Source organism: Suricata suricatta, chromosome 3, assembly GCF_006229205.1.
Source record: "Suricata suricatta isolate VVHF042 chromosome 3, meerkat_22Aug2017_6uvM2_HiC, whole genome shotgun sequence".
NCBI lineage: Eukaryota > Metazoa > Chordata > Mammalia > Carnivora > Herpestidae > Suricata > Suricata suricatta.
Window position 1 is genome coordinate 328,570 of NC_043702.1, and position 17,586 is coordinate 346,155.

Consider the following 17,586-nt stretch of genomic DNA (forward strand, 5'->3'; position numbering starts at 1 on the left):
CACGGGGAGAACACGGACACTGTGCACGGAGACTGGCGCGGGACACGGGGAGAACACGGGCACTGTGCACGGAGACTGCTGCGGGACACGGGGAGAACACGGACACTGTGCATGGAGACTGGCGCGGGACACGGGGAGAGCACGGGCACTGTGCACGGACACTGGCGCGGGACACGGGGAGAACACGGATCTTGCACGGAGACTGCTGTGGGACACGGGGAGAACACGGACACTGTGCACGGAGACTGGCGCAGGACACGGGGAGAGCACGGGCACTGTGCACGGAGACTGGCGCGGGACACGGGGAGAGCAGAGAGCACTGAATCTCATCACACCCATCTCATACATCAAAATCATTTTCATAACATACAATTATAACCGTGAGAGTATACTTTTATAAGGATAAAATGATGAAACTGAATAAAAACATGTTTCTCAAGTGCACAGTCCACCGTCACACTCCCGGGGAACTGACCATGGCCCGTGTCACACTGGCCAGCCTCCAGGTGGCTGCTGCTCAGAGAGGGCACATGGCGGGCGAAGGGGACGGACAGGGTCCTGGTCAGGAGCAGCCCCCCGAAGGCCTGCACCCTCCATGAGGGGTTCCACCGACAGCCCTTCCTCTACCTCCCACGTGCCTGAGCTGGATCTTTAAGGAACAGCCCTTCCCACAGTTTCTCTTCTTGGACTAAAACTTCTATTCTTTGAGTCTGATATGAACACCTGACTATCAGCATGTATTTAAGTCATCAGCAAGCAGGAATACCCAGTGTGTGACAACCACTGTCCGTGGTGTCCTAGTGCCCCCAGTGACCGCTGCTGCAGCTTGGGAACGGGCACTGGTGGAGGCCGGAGGAGCTCTGAGGGGAGGCCAGTTAGGGACGCTGTGGGAGATTCTGGAGAGGGTTAAGAAGGAAAAGAGAAAAGGAGAAAAAGCCTTTCTTCCCAGAGAAGCCCTAAGTCTTCTTGAGCAAAATTTGGTAGCCATGAGGATGGAGATGGTCTGGCAAGGTCTCAGACAGAAGTGCGGAACACGTGATCGGAAACAGGACAAAAGGCGATCCTTTTATAAAGTGGCCCAACACTTGGCTGAGTTACATTCACATCCTAGTGTTTTGTGGAGACTCGGATGCAGGGTGTGATCTCAAGAACCATGAGACGAAGACCCGAGCCGCTGTCAAGAGTAGGACACGTGACTGACGGAGCCCGCCAGGCGCCCTGGGCTGAAGAGCTTTCTAGGCAAAGTGCTTAAAGTGTAGCTGGGCTCCTCTGACTGCTGATGGCAACTCGCAGGAGGAGAGAGATGCCCAGGACATGGAAGTTTAAGCAGAGAGGAAGCAGAATTGTAAGATGTGGAATGAGCCTGCCCACGCTGCAGAAAACGGGAACCCCGAGGTGAGGCTAAGCGGGGGAGGAGATGAGTATGGCCAAGCCGCTGCACTGGAAATCAGGAGAGTGGAGGGAGACCCTAAAGGCAGCCTGGGTCAGGGCTGCCTCTCCCATCACAGGCCAGGGTAGAAGAGGGTGGGGGTTGGGGGCTGGCCCTTGCTCGGGTTTCCAAGGCCAGGGCTGCCTGGAGCTGCAGTACGGTGAGCCTGCCCGGGGGCCCGGAGGGCAGAGCACAGAGCCAAAGAGGATTATTCCTGAGCCTTAAGGTTTAATGTCATTTGCTCTGCTAGGTTCTGGACTTGCCTGAGACCTGTCACCCTTTTCTTCCTCCTGGTCCCTCCCTTTGGAAGGGGAATGCCCACCCCGCGTCCACCCCCCACCACAGTGCATTGGCTTCACAGCCCGAGGAGACTGTGCCTCAGGCAAACCGCGTGCCTGGAGTCGCAGCCAGGTCTTGTCTGGATGAGGCAGGGGAGGCCATGGGGTCAGAGGACTCAGTGTCAGCGTTAGAGCACTGAAGGCTTGTGGGCTGTTGGGGTGCAATGAATGCCCTCTGCATGCGAGGACGTGCATGGAATGTCCCAGAGTGAATGTCTGTGTCCTCCCAGATTCATACACTACAGCCGAACCTCTGGAGTGACGGTGTTTGGTGGGGGGTCTCTGGGAGGGTCTGGGCGGGGGGCCCACGAGTATGGACGGGGGCTCTCAGCCCCTTTCCCCCATGAGGATGGAGTGAGAAGCCATCTGAGCGGCAGGAAGGTGGGCTTCACCACCCCTCCCACCCCCCTCTCCACATGACCCCAGCCCCAGGGTGCAGGAATCACGGCCCGGGGCTTCCCTCACTAAGACACCAGCTTTCAAATCTGTTTTCTTCAATCTCAGAGGTCCAAAAGAAATGTGATAAAAACAACACTTCCTCAATATCCTCTTCAGTGATTACAAGGGTGTTTTCAGTGGGTCAAGGAAGATAATTATAAACTGTGTAAGACCTGTATCTTGACTAAAACAAAAGTACCACATCTTGGTCAGTTAAGCATCCTACCCAAGAAATGAGTAAAAGAAATAAAAGAAGCACAGGGAAAACCTGATGACTGTGGAGGAGGAGGTGAGCGCATCAGACCTATGCAGGGGCACCCGGCTGACTCACAGGAGTGTGCAAGTCTTGAGCTTGGGGTTGTGAGTTCGAGCCCCACCTTGGGTGTAGAGATTACTGAATGATAAATATTTTAATGTTTATTTATTTTTGAGAGAGAGTACGCGAGCACGCGAGCGAACATGAGCAGGGAAGGGGCAGAGAGACAGAGGGAGACACAGAATCTGAAGCAGGCTCTAGGCTCTGAGCTGTCAACACAGAACCCGATGCAGGGCTCGAAGCCATGAACCATGAGATCTTGACCTGAGCCGAGGTTGGACACTTAACAGACTGAGCCACCAGGCGCCCCTAAATAATCTTATAAAAAGAAAAAAAAAAGATCATGGGAGCCCAGAGACAGATGAGCTCGGGGATGGTGGCACTCTGTCCGAAAGAACCCAGATTCAGTTCCATGTGAAGCACATCGCCTGATTTCTCTTCTCCAACTGGCTTTCATGAATTTTTAAAGCAGCCACCTTGAGACAGACCCGACATGCACATGCCTGCACACGCACACACACGTGCAAGCGTGTGAACACCTGAGCACAGGCGCCCTCCCACTGGCTCGCAGAGTGACTGGTCACAGACCTGCACCATTCCCTCACCTCACGGACATGCGTGCAGCCACACCCACCAGGCCTGGCGGGAAGCCTCACCCTTTCCTGCCACACCGTTCCTCAGGGCCCAAGGCCGCCAGGCTCACGGCCCTGTTCCCATGACCTCTGGCGCTGCCCCCTTCTCAACTCCTCCCCTCAAAGCCAGTGTCCAGGGTCTGTCCTGGGCTCTGCTCTCCCATCTGGGTCTACCCTCTATTCCCTGGGTGACCTGCACAGACTGATGTGGCCAATGTGTTGATGACACTCTGCCTGCATCCCAGACCCATCCACCCACTGGCACTGATGCCTTGGTGGGACCCTTGACCCTGCAGTGCCCTGCCCGGGGCCTTCCCTCAGTCTTTCCGGGACAGTGGGTCGCGTAGCTTCAGGAAGTCGCCCCACCACCCAGACCAGGAATCCAGGTGTAGCTGCGAGCAGCGTGCGGGGGCTTCTGAAACCTCCCAGGCTGCCGCCTCCGCCTGGAGCGCCCTCTCACCAGCCCTATGTGGCCAATTCCTCAAAGATGCCTGCAGCCCAAGCAGCCCAGCCACTCCCCCTGCCCAGCCTGGCCGCTCCGACCGCCCTTCAGCTGGCACACCACACTGTGCAATGATACAGTCCCGGATCTGGTGCCCACCCCCCGGGAGGGCCCACCGCCACTCGGCCAGCTCCCAACACGCCTCTCACAGTTTCGCTCAGAGCACTCACGCACGTGGTGGAACGGCTGCCCCGACGCTCCGCCCTCTGGTCACTCCCGCCGGGGCCCTGATGCCCCTTCCGTGCCTCCCAGGGAGTGCACGGTGCTCACTTCAGTCAGTCTTGCAGAAGCCTTAGTGGTGGCTCCCATCCCTTAAATACACAATTTATCATTAACAGTGTGGTGCCAGAGTGCCAGGCGGTACTCTGACAGACTCACGTGTGCTTCCGGTGGAATTCTAGAATCTTCTCAAGAGAACGCTCCTGACTGGGCAGATACTCGTTAACTTTAAGGTGCTCTCGATCCAGGGTTTCATCATAATCTCCTATTTCCGCTGAAGTGAGATAACAACAGTCAGTAATTCTAATTTTCAAGTAAAGAAAAATACAAGCATCTGTACAAGCAAATGCATGAATTAAAAGTAGAAAACAATTATCCTAAATCTGTAGTAAAAGAACATATAAATATTTTTATTTTATGAACAAGATTCTGTATTTTACTTTCCCACATATCTTAAGCTGTTAAAGGCATAAAGGCAAATATAAACACGGGTCAAGAAGTTTTTTCCGAGTTCTGAGGAATAGGATGCTGGTGAGTGAGTCCGGGAGCCTGACCCGAGGCTCTGCTGCGGTCGTAAGCCTCACCGTACTCGTCTGCAGCCTCAACGCTGCTGTGGCCAGGAACGCAGATCTTACTTGTTTCAGGGTCATGTATTTTAAATCACTCTTTCCTTCATGGCCTCTCAAATTCTCAAGGAACAATGTCTCTTTCTGATTTCATGAAGCCTGAGGCTACTAATGCTTCAAGAACTGTACCTAAAGCTCAAGAATCTTAAACAATAGACTCCTTTTTTGCCTTGAGACCATCTTAAGCTCACAGAAAAGTTGCTTGCACTGCGCCACACTCGAGGGTGGGCCATCTCCTAGAGCCAGATGACGCGCTCAGAGTCACGAGCGGCAGCTGGCGGCTCGGTCTGGGCAGGTTCCTGCAGTGGCCGCAGCACACTTCCACGGGCAGGGTGACGGCCCGGCAGGTTACCACGGCCACACCCGACGCAGCCCTTGAGCGAGTGGCATTGCCAAAGGACCATTCGCACTGAAAAGCCAGCTGTCTCTCTGAGAAGGCTTCAAACCCAATAAAAAATAATGAAGTCACTTTGAAAACTTCTACTGGGGCGCCTGGGTGGCTCAGTTGGTTGAGTGTCTGGCTTTGGCTCAGGTCTTGATCTCATAGTTCCTGGGTTCGGGCCCCGCATCTGGCTCTGTGCTGATAGCTCAGAGCCTGGAGCTGCTTCAGATTCTGTGTCTCTCTCTCTCTCTGACCCTCCCCTGCTCATGCTGTCTCTCTCTCTCTCCCAAAAATAATTAAAACATAAAAAAAAAGAAAAAGAAAACTTCTTTCAATAAAGTGCCTGCAAGGCACCTAGTGATGGAATTTGCTATTTGTACAAGGTGCGGGGGTCGGGGGGGGGGATCAAGTAAACCGCAAATTAACCCACATACTTCTTAGTTCCTCTGATTCCCGACACTTTCTACGTTCTACTTTCTGTGCTCAAATTTCAGAAACGTGAGTTCTGTGCCAGGGGACCCTAGTCCAGAAGCGGGGCTTCCTTCTTCCTGCCCTGTCAGCGGGGGCTTTGTGGAGGCCCAGCAAGGCACACACCCGGTTTTCGGAACCTCTTCCTACACTGTAATTTTTCCTGTTCTTCCGAGCCATCTCTCGCTGTGTGATGTACTGAGAAATGTGTTCTTTTCCAGGGTTCGATGCCTAACTTGTCACCAGAGGGGCTGTGATGGTCCCGCCAGGGAGGTCCCTGTCCAGGGGTGCTGAGGGTCAGGGCTGTCACTTGGCTCCCAGACTCAAGACAGTTATGGGGGAAATGCGGGAAGACACAAAGGGGAGGCATTCTGCAAGAGCCCGTGTGGCTGCGGATCCCGGCCTTGAGCCTGCCTTCCTGGCAGGAGACCGTCGGCCTCAAGGACTTGCACGCTGGAACGCTCCTCTTCAGCTTCTCAGAGGAAGTAGGCACATCAAAGGCCGTTCCTCCATCACGCTCGTGAGCCCTGCGGGTGCGCCAGGACACTGCGCCCTGCGAGTGGCAGGGAGATACTAACACTGCAGAAGGTGGGACGCCAGCAGGGCGGCTGTGGTGTCCGCGCAGGGCAGGCGCTCCTCCAGGAGGTCTCTCTTCAGCTGCAAGGCAAACAGGTACCTAGGCGGGAGTTCAAAACACAGGTATCAGCTCCGGAGGCTCTAGAGCAGACCCCGCATCTCCCTCGCAGGACAGCACAGCAGTGACCAGCGACAGAAGAGCAGACGGTGAGCAGAGGCGAAGTCACAGGCGGCCCTTCGCAGGCAGCAGCTCTGCGGGCAGAGCCACCGCACTCAGGCGCACTCACATGCTCGCCTCCCCGATGCACCACACCTTCAAGGGCAAGCTCACAAACTCATGTCACTTCTGTCACACACACAAAACCGCACTCCATGATTCTGCTGTGAAAGAGCAGGAATACCCAATTCAGACAGGGCTTAAAAAGTGGCTACGGAAGTTTTAGATCGAGGATATCTGGTCTTGGCCAGGAAAGAGCTGCGAAACAGGCGCTCCTGGCTGGGACTTGGGAGGGCGGCACGCATGCACTCGCACAAGCGCATTCCACAACGGCGCCTGCTGAGCAGGCACACGCCCCAGGCGGGGCGCTGCTCTGGGGCAGGGGCTGCGACGGGCGAGACAGACTCTCTGCCTTTGCCAATTTAGACTCGGACTGAGCTGTTAAAATTCACGGTCTTCTCGGGGCGCCTGGGCAGCTCAGGTCATGATCTCACGGTTTGTGAGTTCGAGCCCTGCGCTGGACTCTGTGCTGACATCTCAGAGCCTGGAGCTGCTTCGGATTCTGTTCTGTGTCTCCCTCTCTCTCTCTGCCCCTCCTTTGCTCGTGCTCTGTCTCTCTCTCTCTCTCTCAAAAATAAACATTTAAAAAAATTTAAAAATAAATAAATAAATAAAATTTACTGTATTTTCTTAAAATTTCAATGTGGCTACCTTTAACTTAGCAATCTCACTTTGATGAAACTGTTCTGGAGAAATATTTTCCAGAGCTTACAAAGATATGTGGGCAAGGCTGTTTGCAGCAGTACAGCAGAGAAAAACCGGAAATAATCTAAGCACACACTAGTAGGAGAATGATTCGGTAAAGCAGATTACAGGCACATGGACTCTAAGCAAAAAGACGGACACGGCATACTGCGGCCATGTGGGTAAGAAGACAAGACAAAGCAACCCAACCAGCCTGCGGTTGTGTGTGTGCGATTCAGTGTGACACTGCTCTGTGACTGTTATGTCCGTTCACCCACTGCTGTGAATTCGTCTGGAAGACGCACCTCCAGTGTGACTACTTCTGGGAACAGCACGGCGGGCAGGGAGTGAAGGAGAACATTTGCTTTTTACTCCATGTAGCTATATTTTGAAGTTTTTCTTCTTTTATCATAAACTGCTTTTTTTTTTTAATAAATAAGAAAGGGACCTCCTGCATAAAGTTGGCTTGGGCCCAGAGTTAGGTAACACTTCCTGTTGCATTACTCCCTCAAAGAGGACTTTTTGGGAAATGCCAGGGAATAAACTATGAAGAGAAGTCCTGTATTCATTCATAACAACACTTTTGGCTGCCCTTGGGGCTGCTTCCTTACCCACAAAGTGAGCGGCGGGGCTACTGGGCTCCCTCCGTCCCCTGCAGCGGCCCCTCTGTCATTCTGTGAGGTCGCAGTGCCCTACAAGCATCTCTACAGAGAGACTCAGGAGATGCCCACGATTCACGTACGAGTCCATTTTTTTTTTTTGTCAGATCTCTTTTTGAGTTGGTACCACAAAACACAGGAAAAAAAACCTTCCATAATCTGTGCCCAGATGAAGCAACTATAAACATTTTTTCAATCAATTGTAAACATTTTCTTTCACTCATTTCCACGAAGAATCAATCTCGGATTCAAGGGAATGATACAAAAGAAATCACCTAAAGAATATTTCTGCTCTTAGGTTCATAAGGCCTCTCAAGCTTGGCATTTTCTCCCTTGAGTGTATTCTGGGCATGTGGGTAAAGGTCCCGACAACTTTAGGCATGTGTGTAACTCTGCGCTCGGTGGAAGGGCATCAGCTCAACAGCACACTAACACGCACCCCCATCTTTGTCTCCGGATTTGCATCATAAACCCTCTTCCAAGCTCCGCTGGCATTTGTGTTTGTATAAGAAAGAGTTAAGTGCTTCTTTTAATAGGACACATTGATCACACCTTTTACATGAATGAAGATGTACTTGTTCACTCTCTGAACACCTTGACCCGGAGCACCCGGTGGGCCCGGTGCTGCAGGAGCTCCAGGTGAGCTCTGGGCCCTGCTGGCCGCTGCCATTCAGTCGGGCTCCTTACCTTGTATATTCTTCCTGCAACTGACCCGGGTCCGGTGGGAAGAATTTCACTGCTAGACGAAGCAATGCATTCTTTGGCCCTATGAGAAGAAACATTTCAAACTTCACAAATAAGGTCAATCCCACTATTTTGTGAGATCTTTGTACACGTTAGTGAAAGGAAGTGCTGTCACCACTTACTACTGAACCAGAACAACCTGACTGCAGGAAAGAAAAAGCACGAGGTGTTATTGGCTCGTCTGAGTGCTGAGCGTCACTGGAAGTTTACAGCAACAGGCCCGTGTCATTTTCACCGAGAAGGAAAGAGGGGCTGCTCCACTGCTGGTGATGGCGCCCCACACGGCCCGAGGTCACCGCTGACGGATGAAGCTATGGCACTTGTCTTTCTCCCCCATCTGGGACTAAAAATGTTGCAGGTGAATCCGGACCCCTAGACAGCACCCTGTGCATTACATACTAATTAAGAGGCGTTACTATGTGCCTCAATTCAACAAATTTAATAGAGACTAACAAAAATAATTGTTTAAAATGACAAAACAGTATAAAGTATTTTATTATAAATGTAATTGAACTGTCAACTACACTAAAAAAAAACAACACCACAAAAAATTATTTTTAAAAACAAGGGTGCCTGAGTGACTCTTGATTTTGGCTTGGGTTATGATCTCAGGGTTGGGGGATCGAACCCTGGGTTGGGCTCTGAATGGAGCATGGCACCTGCTCAAGATTCTCTCCTTCTCTCTCTGCCCCTCTCCCCAGTCACACATGTTCTCTCTAGAAAAAAAAAAGCCTTACAAAGTACAAATGCTAATTGAACCTCAATGTCTTGTCATAACTCAGAAACTGCATTCTTATTTTTTTGTTTAAATTCAAATTAGTTGACATCCAGTGTAGTACTGGTTTCCAGAGCAGAACCCAGTGACTCATCACTCACGTCTGACCCCCAGTGCTCATCGCCAAGTGCCCTCCTTACTCCCCGTCCACTTAGTCCACCACCCACCCACCGCCCTCCATCAGCCCTCGGTTTGTTCTCTGTCATTAAGAATCTCTGTTTGTTTTCCTCTCTCTTTTCCCCCCTCCCGTATGTTCGTATGCTTTGTTTCTTAAATCCCACATATGCATGAAATTGTATGATAACTTGTCTTTGCATATTGGTTCAAAATTAAAGTGCAATCAAAGAGCATATCCTGTTATTGCCACATCTGAGAACAAAGTGAATTAAATTACTGCCCACCCCCAGCTACTGTAGGTTAAGACTAAGTCGCGAAATGACTTTCAAGTTCAAGTGCTGCTGGCGATCACCTTGCTACTATTCAGGGACAATGAACATCTGAACATACCTTCAATTTGAATAGTCAAGAACAAAAGCATCTAAAATGAACAGAATTTTTAAAGAGTTTAAAACAAGGACTTACTTCGTATTTGCCTAATGATGGGCTTCATAGGTTCGAGCCAAATCTAAAGAGGATTTAAGAAAAGAGATCAGATGCATTCAATGATCTTTCTATTTAAAAAGTATGTTATAAAATACATAATTGTTACAATTAGGCGAGATATTTAAGGTGGGCCTATTTTGGCCCTCCGCTTACCCACCAGTTCAGTCCCGATAAACCACTGGGGAGCGGGATGCATGGAGAGTTCACCTGATTGAATGTCTGACTTCGGCTCAGGTCATGATCTCACGGTTTGTGAGTTCGAGCCCTGTGTGAGGCTCAGACAGCTCAGAGCTTGGAGCCTGCTTCGGATTCTGTCTCCAACTCTCTCTGCCCCTCCCCTGCTCATGCTCTGTCTCTCTCTTTCTCTGTCTCTGTTTCTCTCTCAAAAATAAACACTAGAAAACAACAACACACCGGGGAGAGGCACAGGAACACGTGCTTCGAGGACTGTGGCAGGAGGCGAGGGCACCGTGCTGTACGGGATCCTCCACCAGGCCACAGTGCGCTGCTATCGCTACACCCCGAATGGGCACCAGTAATTATTTCTGGGGGCATCTGTTAAGGCCAAACAACTACGTGGTAGACGCCGCACTTGTAAACAACAATGGCCAGAGTGCCACTCACGAAGGGGTGGACGGAACTCTGTGACGCTGACATGCTCACTGAACTAATAGGTTCTGCAAATTATATTCTGCAAATGACTTGGAGGAGGATGGATTTTGGTTTTTAAAACAGTTCCACCTGTAAATTAAAGCTCCACACTTTTTAAGGCTCATCTATCAAGAACATGATGGATAACCAACTTAGTAGAACAGTCTGCTCAAAACGACCACTCCACAGATGTACCAGGGGAGGTTTCTGGAACTCCTCGGCACGGGGACTGGCAGGGAGGACACTCTCAGGAAGGACGGGGACTCCGCCAAGCTGACAGGCACGTGAACTCCATACTCCCTTGGGGGAAGGCTCCGTGCCCCCATCGCTGTGGCAGGTCCTCTGAGGCTCCCCGGGGCCCTGCGCACCACTAGCACCCACCACGCACCCACAGCCCGTCTGCAAGAGTGAGGCAAGAGCACATACCCAGTCGGCCCGGGGGTGTTGGAACTCCAGTCCGAAGTAGTCGCACTCCGTCAGGTTTAAGCGCCTCCACACCTGAGTCAGCAGCATCTGGCCATCGCGCTTTGGCTGTGAGAGGTGGGGAGGGGGGCGCAGAGTGAGGTGCCTTCCAGCAACACGGGTTCACGGGACAGGGAGGCAAGACGCGGCTTCCCGCACGTAAGACTCCATCCTCCTGAGTTCCTTGCTTTGCTCTGCCTTCCAGTCAGGCTCTTAGTGCTCAGAACAGACGCCAAGGTGAAGCTCGACAGCCGTTCACTCTTACCTTCTCAGTTCCATCTTTAGAGCTATTTTTCTTCATAACTTTAGGTGACAGAGCCCATGCTTAGCCTCAGGGAACACTTCATCGACTTGATATTTACTATAGAGGTGGGTCTCATACTCCTTTGTTTGCCTAAGATCCAAGTGAACACTTGGCTGTTTGGTAATAACATTAGCAAGAGAGCATGCGCTGCGCAGACTAGCGGTGGGGTGACAGGCCCTCCACTCAGAACAAACATGAAGTTAGCTCCCTCGTCTGCACGAGCACAAAAATATGTTCCTGTGGACTACAGAACAAAACGGAAAATGCTTCTCCAGTCCTGGGGCAGCGGAAGACTTCCTAAGTACCACAGACAGACTTGATTAAATAAAGATGAAAAACTTCTGAACAGAGAAACAGTGAACAAAGTTACAATACAGAATCATACTAATTCTACTAACTCGGACAGATTCTGATTTCTCTCTCACATTGCTCTCACGAGTTGGGTAAAGAAATACAGATGGCTTTTAGGTACACAAAGGTGCGCAAGCCCCCTAACGATGAACCAAAACGGCGAGGCGCCACTTCTCGGCCCCTCCGAGGGCTGGGAGCGCGGGCGGCTCGGCTCGGGGGAGGCAGCCGGTCCACGCCCCACAGGCAGGACGCCATTTTGTCCATCTTCTGGGAGAATCTGAAAACACCTCCAAAATGTAAAGTGTACACACACCTTTGCTCCAGCAATTTCACTTCTGGAACTTTCTCCTGCAGGTATTCTCACACGACTGCACAGACCTAAAGATGCAAGGACAAAGCCAACAAAGGACTGATGACACGAACAGTACCTCCGCTGTCACAGTCTGTACAACTCTGCGAACTAGCGTGGAATAAAGTCCAAGACTACAGTTCAGTCAAGAAGGAGAAAGGGTTCCCTTTCTGTCCAGTGTATGTGACAGCACGCTGCAGAGGCCCGTGCACTGCGCGCACCTGGAGCGGAGGCCAGCTGGGGGCTCTGTCCTGAGAGGCAGCCACCCTTTAGGACTGAAGGGGGTGGGAGGTGGGGACCAGGGCTTTCACTTTTACCTTATCTTCTAACTTCTGTGATGTTTCAGTTTTCATTGGTGGACATGTCATTTTCGCACTGAAAAGATATCATGTGTAGGGGGATGGGAGGGAACCTCCGTGTGCAGGGGGACGGGAGGGGAGCCTGTGGCCCCAAAGGACGGCATGCTCCCTAAGCTCAACCCCGGACCTTCTTACTGTGGGCCCAGGAAGTGGCTGTGCTCCCAGGGGGCACTCTTTTCTTTTTCTAAAGTTTATTTATTTACTTTGAGAGAAAGAGAAAGAGAGTGCAAGTGGGAGGGGCTGAGAGAGGGGGGAGAGAGGATCCCAAGGCAAGGCTTGAACTCACGAACCATGAGGCCACAGCCCGAGCCGAAGTCAAGTCTGCCGCTGACGGGCCCGAGCCCCCAAGGCGCCCGTGAGGCGAGCGGTCTTGTGCGGAGACGCAGATGGTTGCACTGTGCGGGGACAGAGCGCCCCGTGGGGACTCGCGGCACTGGAAGCACCGCATGGGAAGGGAGGCTGACGACAGCACCCGGAGAGCAGGGCAGAGCGACGTTCTGGACGCAGCAGTGTAACATCACCTCCGCCAAGGACCGTGGCCAGGCCGAGGTCACCCCGACATGCTGCAAGAGGCGGGCCAGGGCTCGTGTGCTCACTGTGTTGCTGGGGGCCGCAGCCACACCAGGCTCCCGGGCCCTCGTGTGGCCTGGCCCCCTCCGTTGGCCTCCCGCGGACCCTGCAGACCCTGGCGAGTCGGTTATCATGGGGACGGCCCCTGATCTCACCTAGCTCCCCTGACCCGCCACATTGCTTGGAACTTCTCTCTAGCACCATGCCTATGGTGCGATTAGTCACATGTCACTTATCCAGTGCATTCCCACTATTAGAGGGTCAGAGACCATGGCTGTTGCTCACATGTCACTCGTCCGGTGAGCCACCCATGCTTGAATCTCGAGGCCCAGCAACGTGGCAGACGCGCCACCCACAGGCCCAGAACGTCCACCATTGCTCTGCTGCCCCAGCCTCCCCTCTCCGTTTTCCACTGCCTGGTTGCCCACGCGGCGAGGTGTGGCACCGGGATGAACAGCCCTCCCCAAGCCCTCCCCCCACGGGCAGTGCAACCCGGGCTTGTGTCAGGAGGCCTGCCCTGCCGAGGGCCGCCAACATGAGTCAAGTGTGCAGACACATGGGCACATCCATGATGAACCAGTGTCCAAATCTGGAGCAGGGTTTTCAAATCGGGGCATAAAAGTACACAATTACACAGGTTTCTGTACTAATACACACGCGTATACGTACAAATGTATGGACACACACATGAATCGGTACGCATATATCCACACATACACACACACACACACACACACACACATATACGTGTGTGTGTGTGTGTGTGTGTGTGTGTTTAACTCCTGTATTGGAGTAAATTTTACCAAACTGAAAAAGCTTTCCCAAGTCAATTATCCTATATTCAGGAAAAGAAGTTTCTTTACTGTTGGGGTACCTGGGCGGCTCAGTTGATTAAGTGTCCAACTTCAGCTCAGGTCATGATCTCAGGTCCATAAATTCGAGCTCCGCATCAAGTTCTATGCTGACAGCTCAGAGCCTGGAGCTGCTTCGGATTCTGTGTCTCCCTCTTTCTGTGCCTCCCTGGGCAGACAAAGAGGGTGAGCAGGGGAGGGGCAGAGAGAGAGGGAGACACAGAATCCGAAGCAGCTCCAGGCTCTGAACCGTCAGCACAGAACTTGCTGCGGGGCTCAAATTCATGGACCCGAGATCATGACCTGAGCTGAAATCAAGAGTGAGCTGTCACCCAGATGCCCCTATATAAATTCTTAATAAAACAAGAGGAAATGGATTCTTAAACATTTAACAAGACGAGGCAGCCACTACCAAGCAGAACACTCAATTGCTAATATGTGACACCGACATCAAAACAAAGCGATGAGACGTAAAAACTCAGAAAGGAAGCTGAACTATCATTATTTGTAGATACGTAATTTACTTTGAAAACCTGACAACAGCAACTAGAAAACTACCATGAAGAGATGGAAATGAGTTAGGTGATGGGGGACAGTACCTTACGTGGATCCAAGCCGCGTTCCCCTGCACACATCTAGCCACCGTTTTCAGGACAGAAAGGAAGGAATCAACCTCATTTGCAATGGTCATGAAAAAGTTGAAGTATTTTGGAGTAAACTTAACAAAAGAGAGCTTCATGGAGAAAATTTTAAAACCACTATGATGAGGTAGAAAGGAGCCACAGGAGGGGCGTGGAGAGGGCACGCGCCCCCCCCACCCCCGGAGCCGTCAGTGCTTCTCAAACTAAGCCCCGGATTCCACACTGTCCTAACAGAAAGAGCAAAAGGATTCTTTGGTGGACCCGACAGACTACTTCTATAGTGGGTATATCTATCTCTATATATATTTTAATGCAAGCATGCCAATGAAAAAGAAAAATAGGGGAGGACCAGCCTTAGCAGACGCTCAAACCACAGTAATTAAAACGTCTGGTACTGGTGCCTGTCTACACAAATTAAATAGAACACAGTAGGAGGTGAAGAAATAAACCCAGATACGTAAAGTATTGGAGTATCTGATAAAAGTGATGTTTCAAGTCACTCAGTGGGAGGAAAACAGATTATTCAATCAAAACTACTTGGTGTCCATCTGGAAAAAATAAGGCTGTGTCCTCACCTCACATCATAATTTCAAGACGAGTAAAATACCTAAACACAAACACACCCACCCATCGAGGTCCTGGCAATGAGACAGTTTTGCTTCATACTCTATGTGGGGAGAAGGCCGTGGTCAGGATGTCCAGAAGCTAAGCGCTGTCAGAGGGGCTTGAGAAACCGGGACATCAAACAAGAAAGGTCCACCCGAGATGAAACTGCCATGGAGGCGCCTGGCCAGCTCCTTGGGGAAGCGCCTGACTCCATGCTGGGCAGAGAGCTTCCTTAAAAAATATAATCCAGCAAAGGGAAGGGGGAAGGGGAAAGGAAAATGAACCGAAACTACTATAAAGGCAAAATCAAACAGGGAGAAAACATTATAGCTCACATTACAAAGTGCTAATTTTTAAAAACATGCCAAATTGGGGCACCTGGGTAGCTGAGTCAGTTAAGCATCCGACTCTGGCTCAGGTCATGATCTCAGGGTTTGTGGGTTCGAGCCCTGTGTCAGGCTCTGTCTGACAGCACAGAGCCTGCTTGGGATTCTCTCTCTCACCTCCCCTGCTCTCGCTCTCTCCCCCTCTCAAAACAAAAAAACTTAAAAAAAAAAAGACTTATTCTAAGGCAGTAGTAATTAAGATAGTATGCTATTAGTGCAAAAAGCCCCCTGTGGAGTGTGCGAGAGCCCAGAAAGAGACCCCTATACGTACAGTCATCTAAGTTAAAGCAAAGGCACTTCGTAATTGTACAAATTAATTGTACAGTTGTAATTCAGTGTAGCAAGGATGGTCTTTTCAATAACCATATGGTAAAAAAAGATGGACGTTGACCCCTACGTCACACCATAGGCAAATGCTAAGCCAGCATGAGTCACGGAGCGGCGAAGCGACAAAGCCTGGCGCGAGCACAGCCTGCTGCTAAAACCCAGAAGGGCACCGTCAGGTGGACGGCAGGGCCGAGTCCTCTGCCCGCTGGCAAAGCAGCGGGGGGAGACCAGACTTTCCCTCAGCCACCTGCTGGGGAGGCTCTGCGCACCCCGAAAGCAGTGGCAACGCCCACAGGTCCTCCCAACGAGACCCGCTGTCCTCACAGCCCATTTCCCACTGCAGTAAGCCCCACCCAAATCAGAACTGTGCTTCCGACACTAGGGTGCAGAAGAAACAGCATTGAAGACGTAATACAAAAATATAAAATATGGATTAAAAACCCAAAATTTTGTTTGGTGTTCCCATTTTCCAGTTGGCTGCAGTGTTTAAGTTCTTCTCCAAGCTCAGACATAAAGCATATTGTTAGAAATTTGCATAGACAAAAGTGCCATTAAAGATTTTGTCTGGATGGAAATGGCCTACAAAATCTCAGCTAACAAAGTACTTCTTTATTCTTTGTCTTAAGCACTGTGGGAATATTCTGGAAAAAGCTTGATTTAGTCCTTCAACTTGTTTCATATGTCCATTTACAGTTCATCTGCCAAATTATAACTCCTCCATCTATCCAGATGCCCACTCCTATTACATAATTCGTATCTCTACTTTTTCATGGCTTAAAATATTTCGTCTGATAATTAGATAATATTATAATATTATGTTGTACAATGAATATAATCTCGAGAGCTCACAGAAAACTGTAGCTACATTCATTCTAGATTCTTTGAAAGGTCACCAACATTTTTGATAGGCATTTCATTTCCATCTGGCACACGTTCAAGTCTTGGCTTCTCACATCTCCCTGAAATGCTGTGCACCACAAAGTACTCCGAACTGCACTGAAAGCCATAAGGACTGTGTTAAACCTGAGAGCCCAAAGATGTACCTGCCACGTCTGCTGATCAGAGAGGGGTCCTGTATCCTGGAAGGAGAAACGTGTCCCCCTGCACTCAGTGTTCTTCGGCTGAGGAGATCATCTTGCACATCAATCATCTCTACCATAAGACAGGGACATCACGCGAGAGCTTATGTACCCTAGCTCTTTCTACAGTGGTTTCTCTTAAATTACTCCAGGAAAGAGGACAATTTAAAATTCGCAAACTTGAACTCGTTAATATGGGTGAGCTAGGTATCCATTTTATCTATTTACTGCTTCTCTTCTCCAAATCTACCCTTCTCTGCCTTGCTTTGTGACATGGGGACAGGTTCCTGGAGACACTCCTCTTTCACAAGCTGCCTTGTCAGGAAAGGGTGCCAGGGGACACTATAAGAAGGAGTTGTTTCTCCCCGTTTCTGGGGCTTTGGGCTGTCGCGCTGCCACGGCCAGTCAGTGGCTGCCCTGCAGCTGTGTGCAGGAGACCCCGTGGCTGTGCCCTCCTGGGAGTCCCGTCTTCTGCTCCAGTCCTGCTGGGGGCAGTCCCCTGCCTGCCGGCCGTTCCTGTGACACCTTGGCAAGTATCTCCGCCGTCTGAGGTCTGAACCTTGACCCTGGCGAAGGAGACCTCTTCCAAGTCTGTGTCGGCTCCTGTTTCCTGTGTCTCCCCTTCTGTATTCTTCAGCGATCTCTCCTCCCCTTAGTGGTTCAAGTCCCTTCTGTCACAGTTTCAGTTCAAGTGACCGGCCTATGTATGTGTGCATGTGGCACAGCCTATAGCTTGGAAAGAAGAGAAATAAGTCACACCGCAGCGGCCTGTCGGTGTGTCTGAGCCCACGCGCTCCGTCGCGGCACGCAGGCCGGCGGGGCCAGCAGAGGCCGACGGGCGGACGGCCAGGCCGGACGGGGCTCAGCGTCCTGCTGGCTCCCAGCGCGTCAGGAGGCGGGAGAGCGAAAGCAGGTGGCCCGCGCAAACAAGGTGGCGCGGGCACAGAAGGCCGCTGCGGGGACGCGCTGTCCCTGTGCTCAT

At 51.3% G+C, this 17,586-nt stretch overlaps 1 protein-coding gene across 1 annotated transcript in view; it reads right to left on the reverse strand.

Moving 5' to 3' along the window:
* The window catches only part of FARP2 (FERM, ARH/RhoGEF and pleckstrin domain protein 2), a 93,502-nt gene that overhangs the window by 48,343 nt on the left and 27,573 nt on the right, over positions 1 to 17,586 (reverse strand). Inside the window, exons 3-7 of the mRNA XM_029933496.1 lie at positions 10,746 to 10,850; positions 9,648 to 9,690; positions 8,234 to 8,312; positions 5,929 to 6,026; positions 4,034 to 4,148 (exon numbers count right to left, since the gene is read on the reverse strand). Coding sequence (XP_029789356.1) covers positions 4,034 to 4,148; positions 5,929 to 6,026; positions 8,234 to 8,312; positions 9,648 to 9,690; positions 10,746 to 10,850 — 440 coding nt within the window. The remainder of the gene's footprint in view (positions 1 to 4,033; positions 4,149 to 5,928; positions 6,027 to 8,233; positions 8,313 to 9,647; positions 9,691 to 10,745; positions 10,851 to 17,586) is intronic.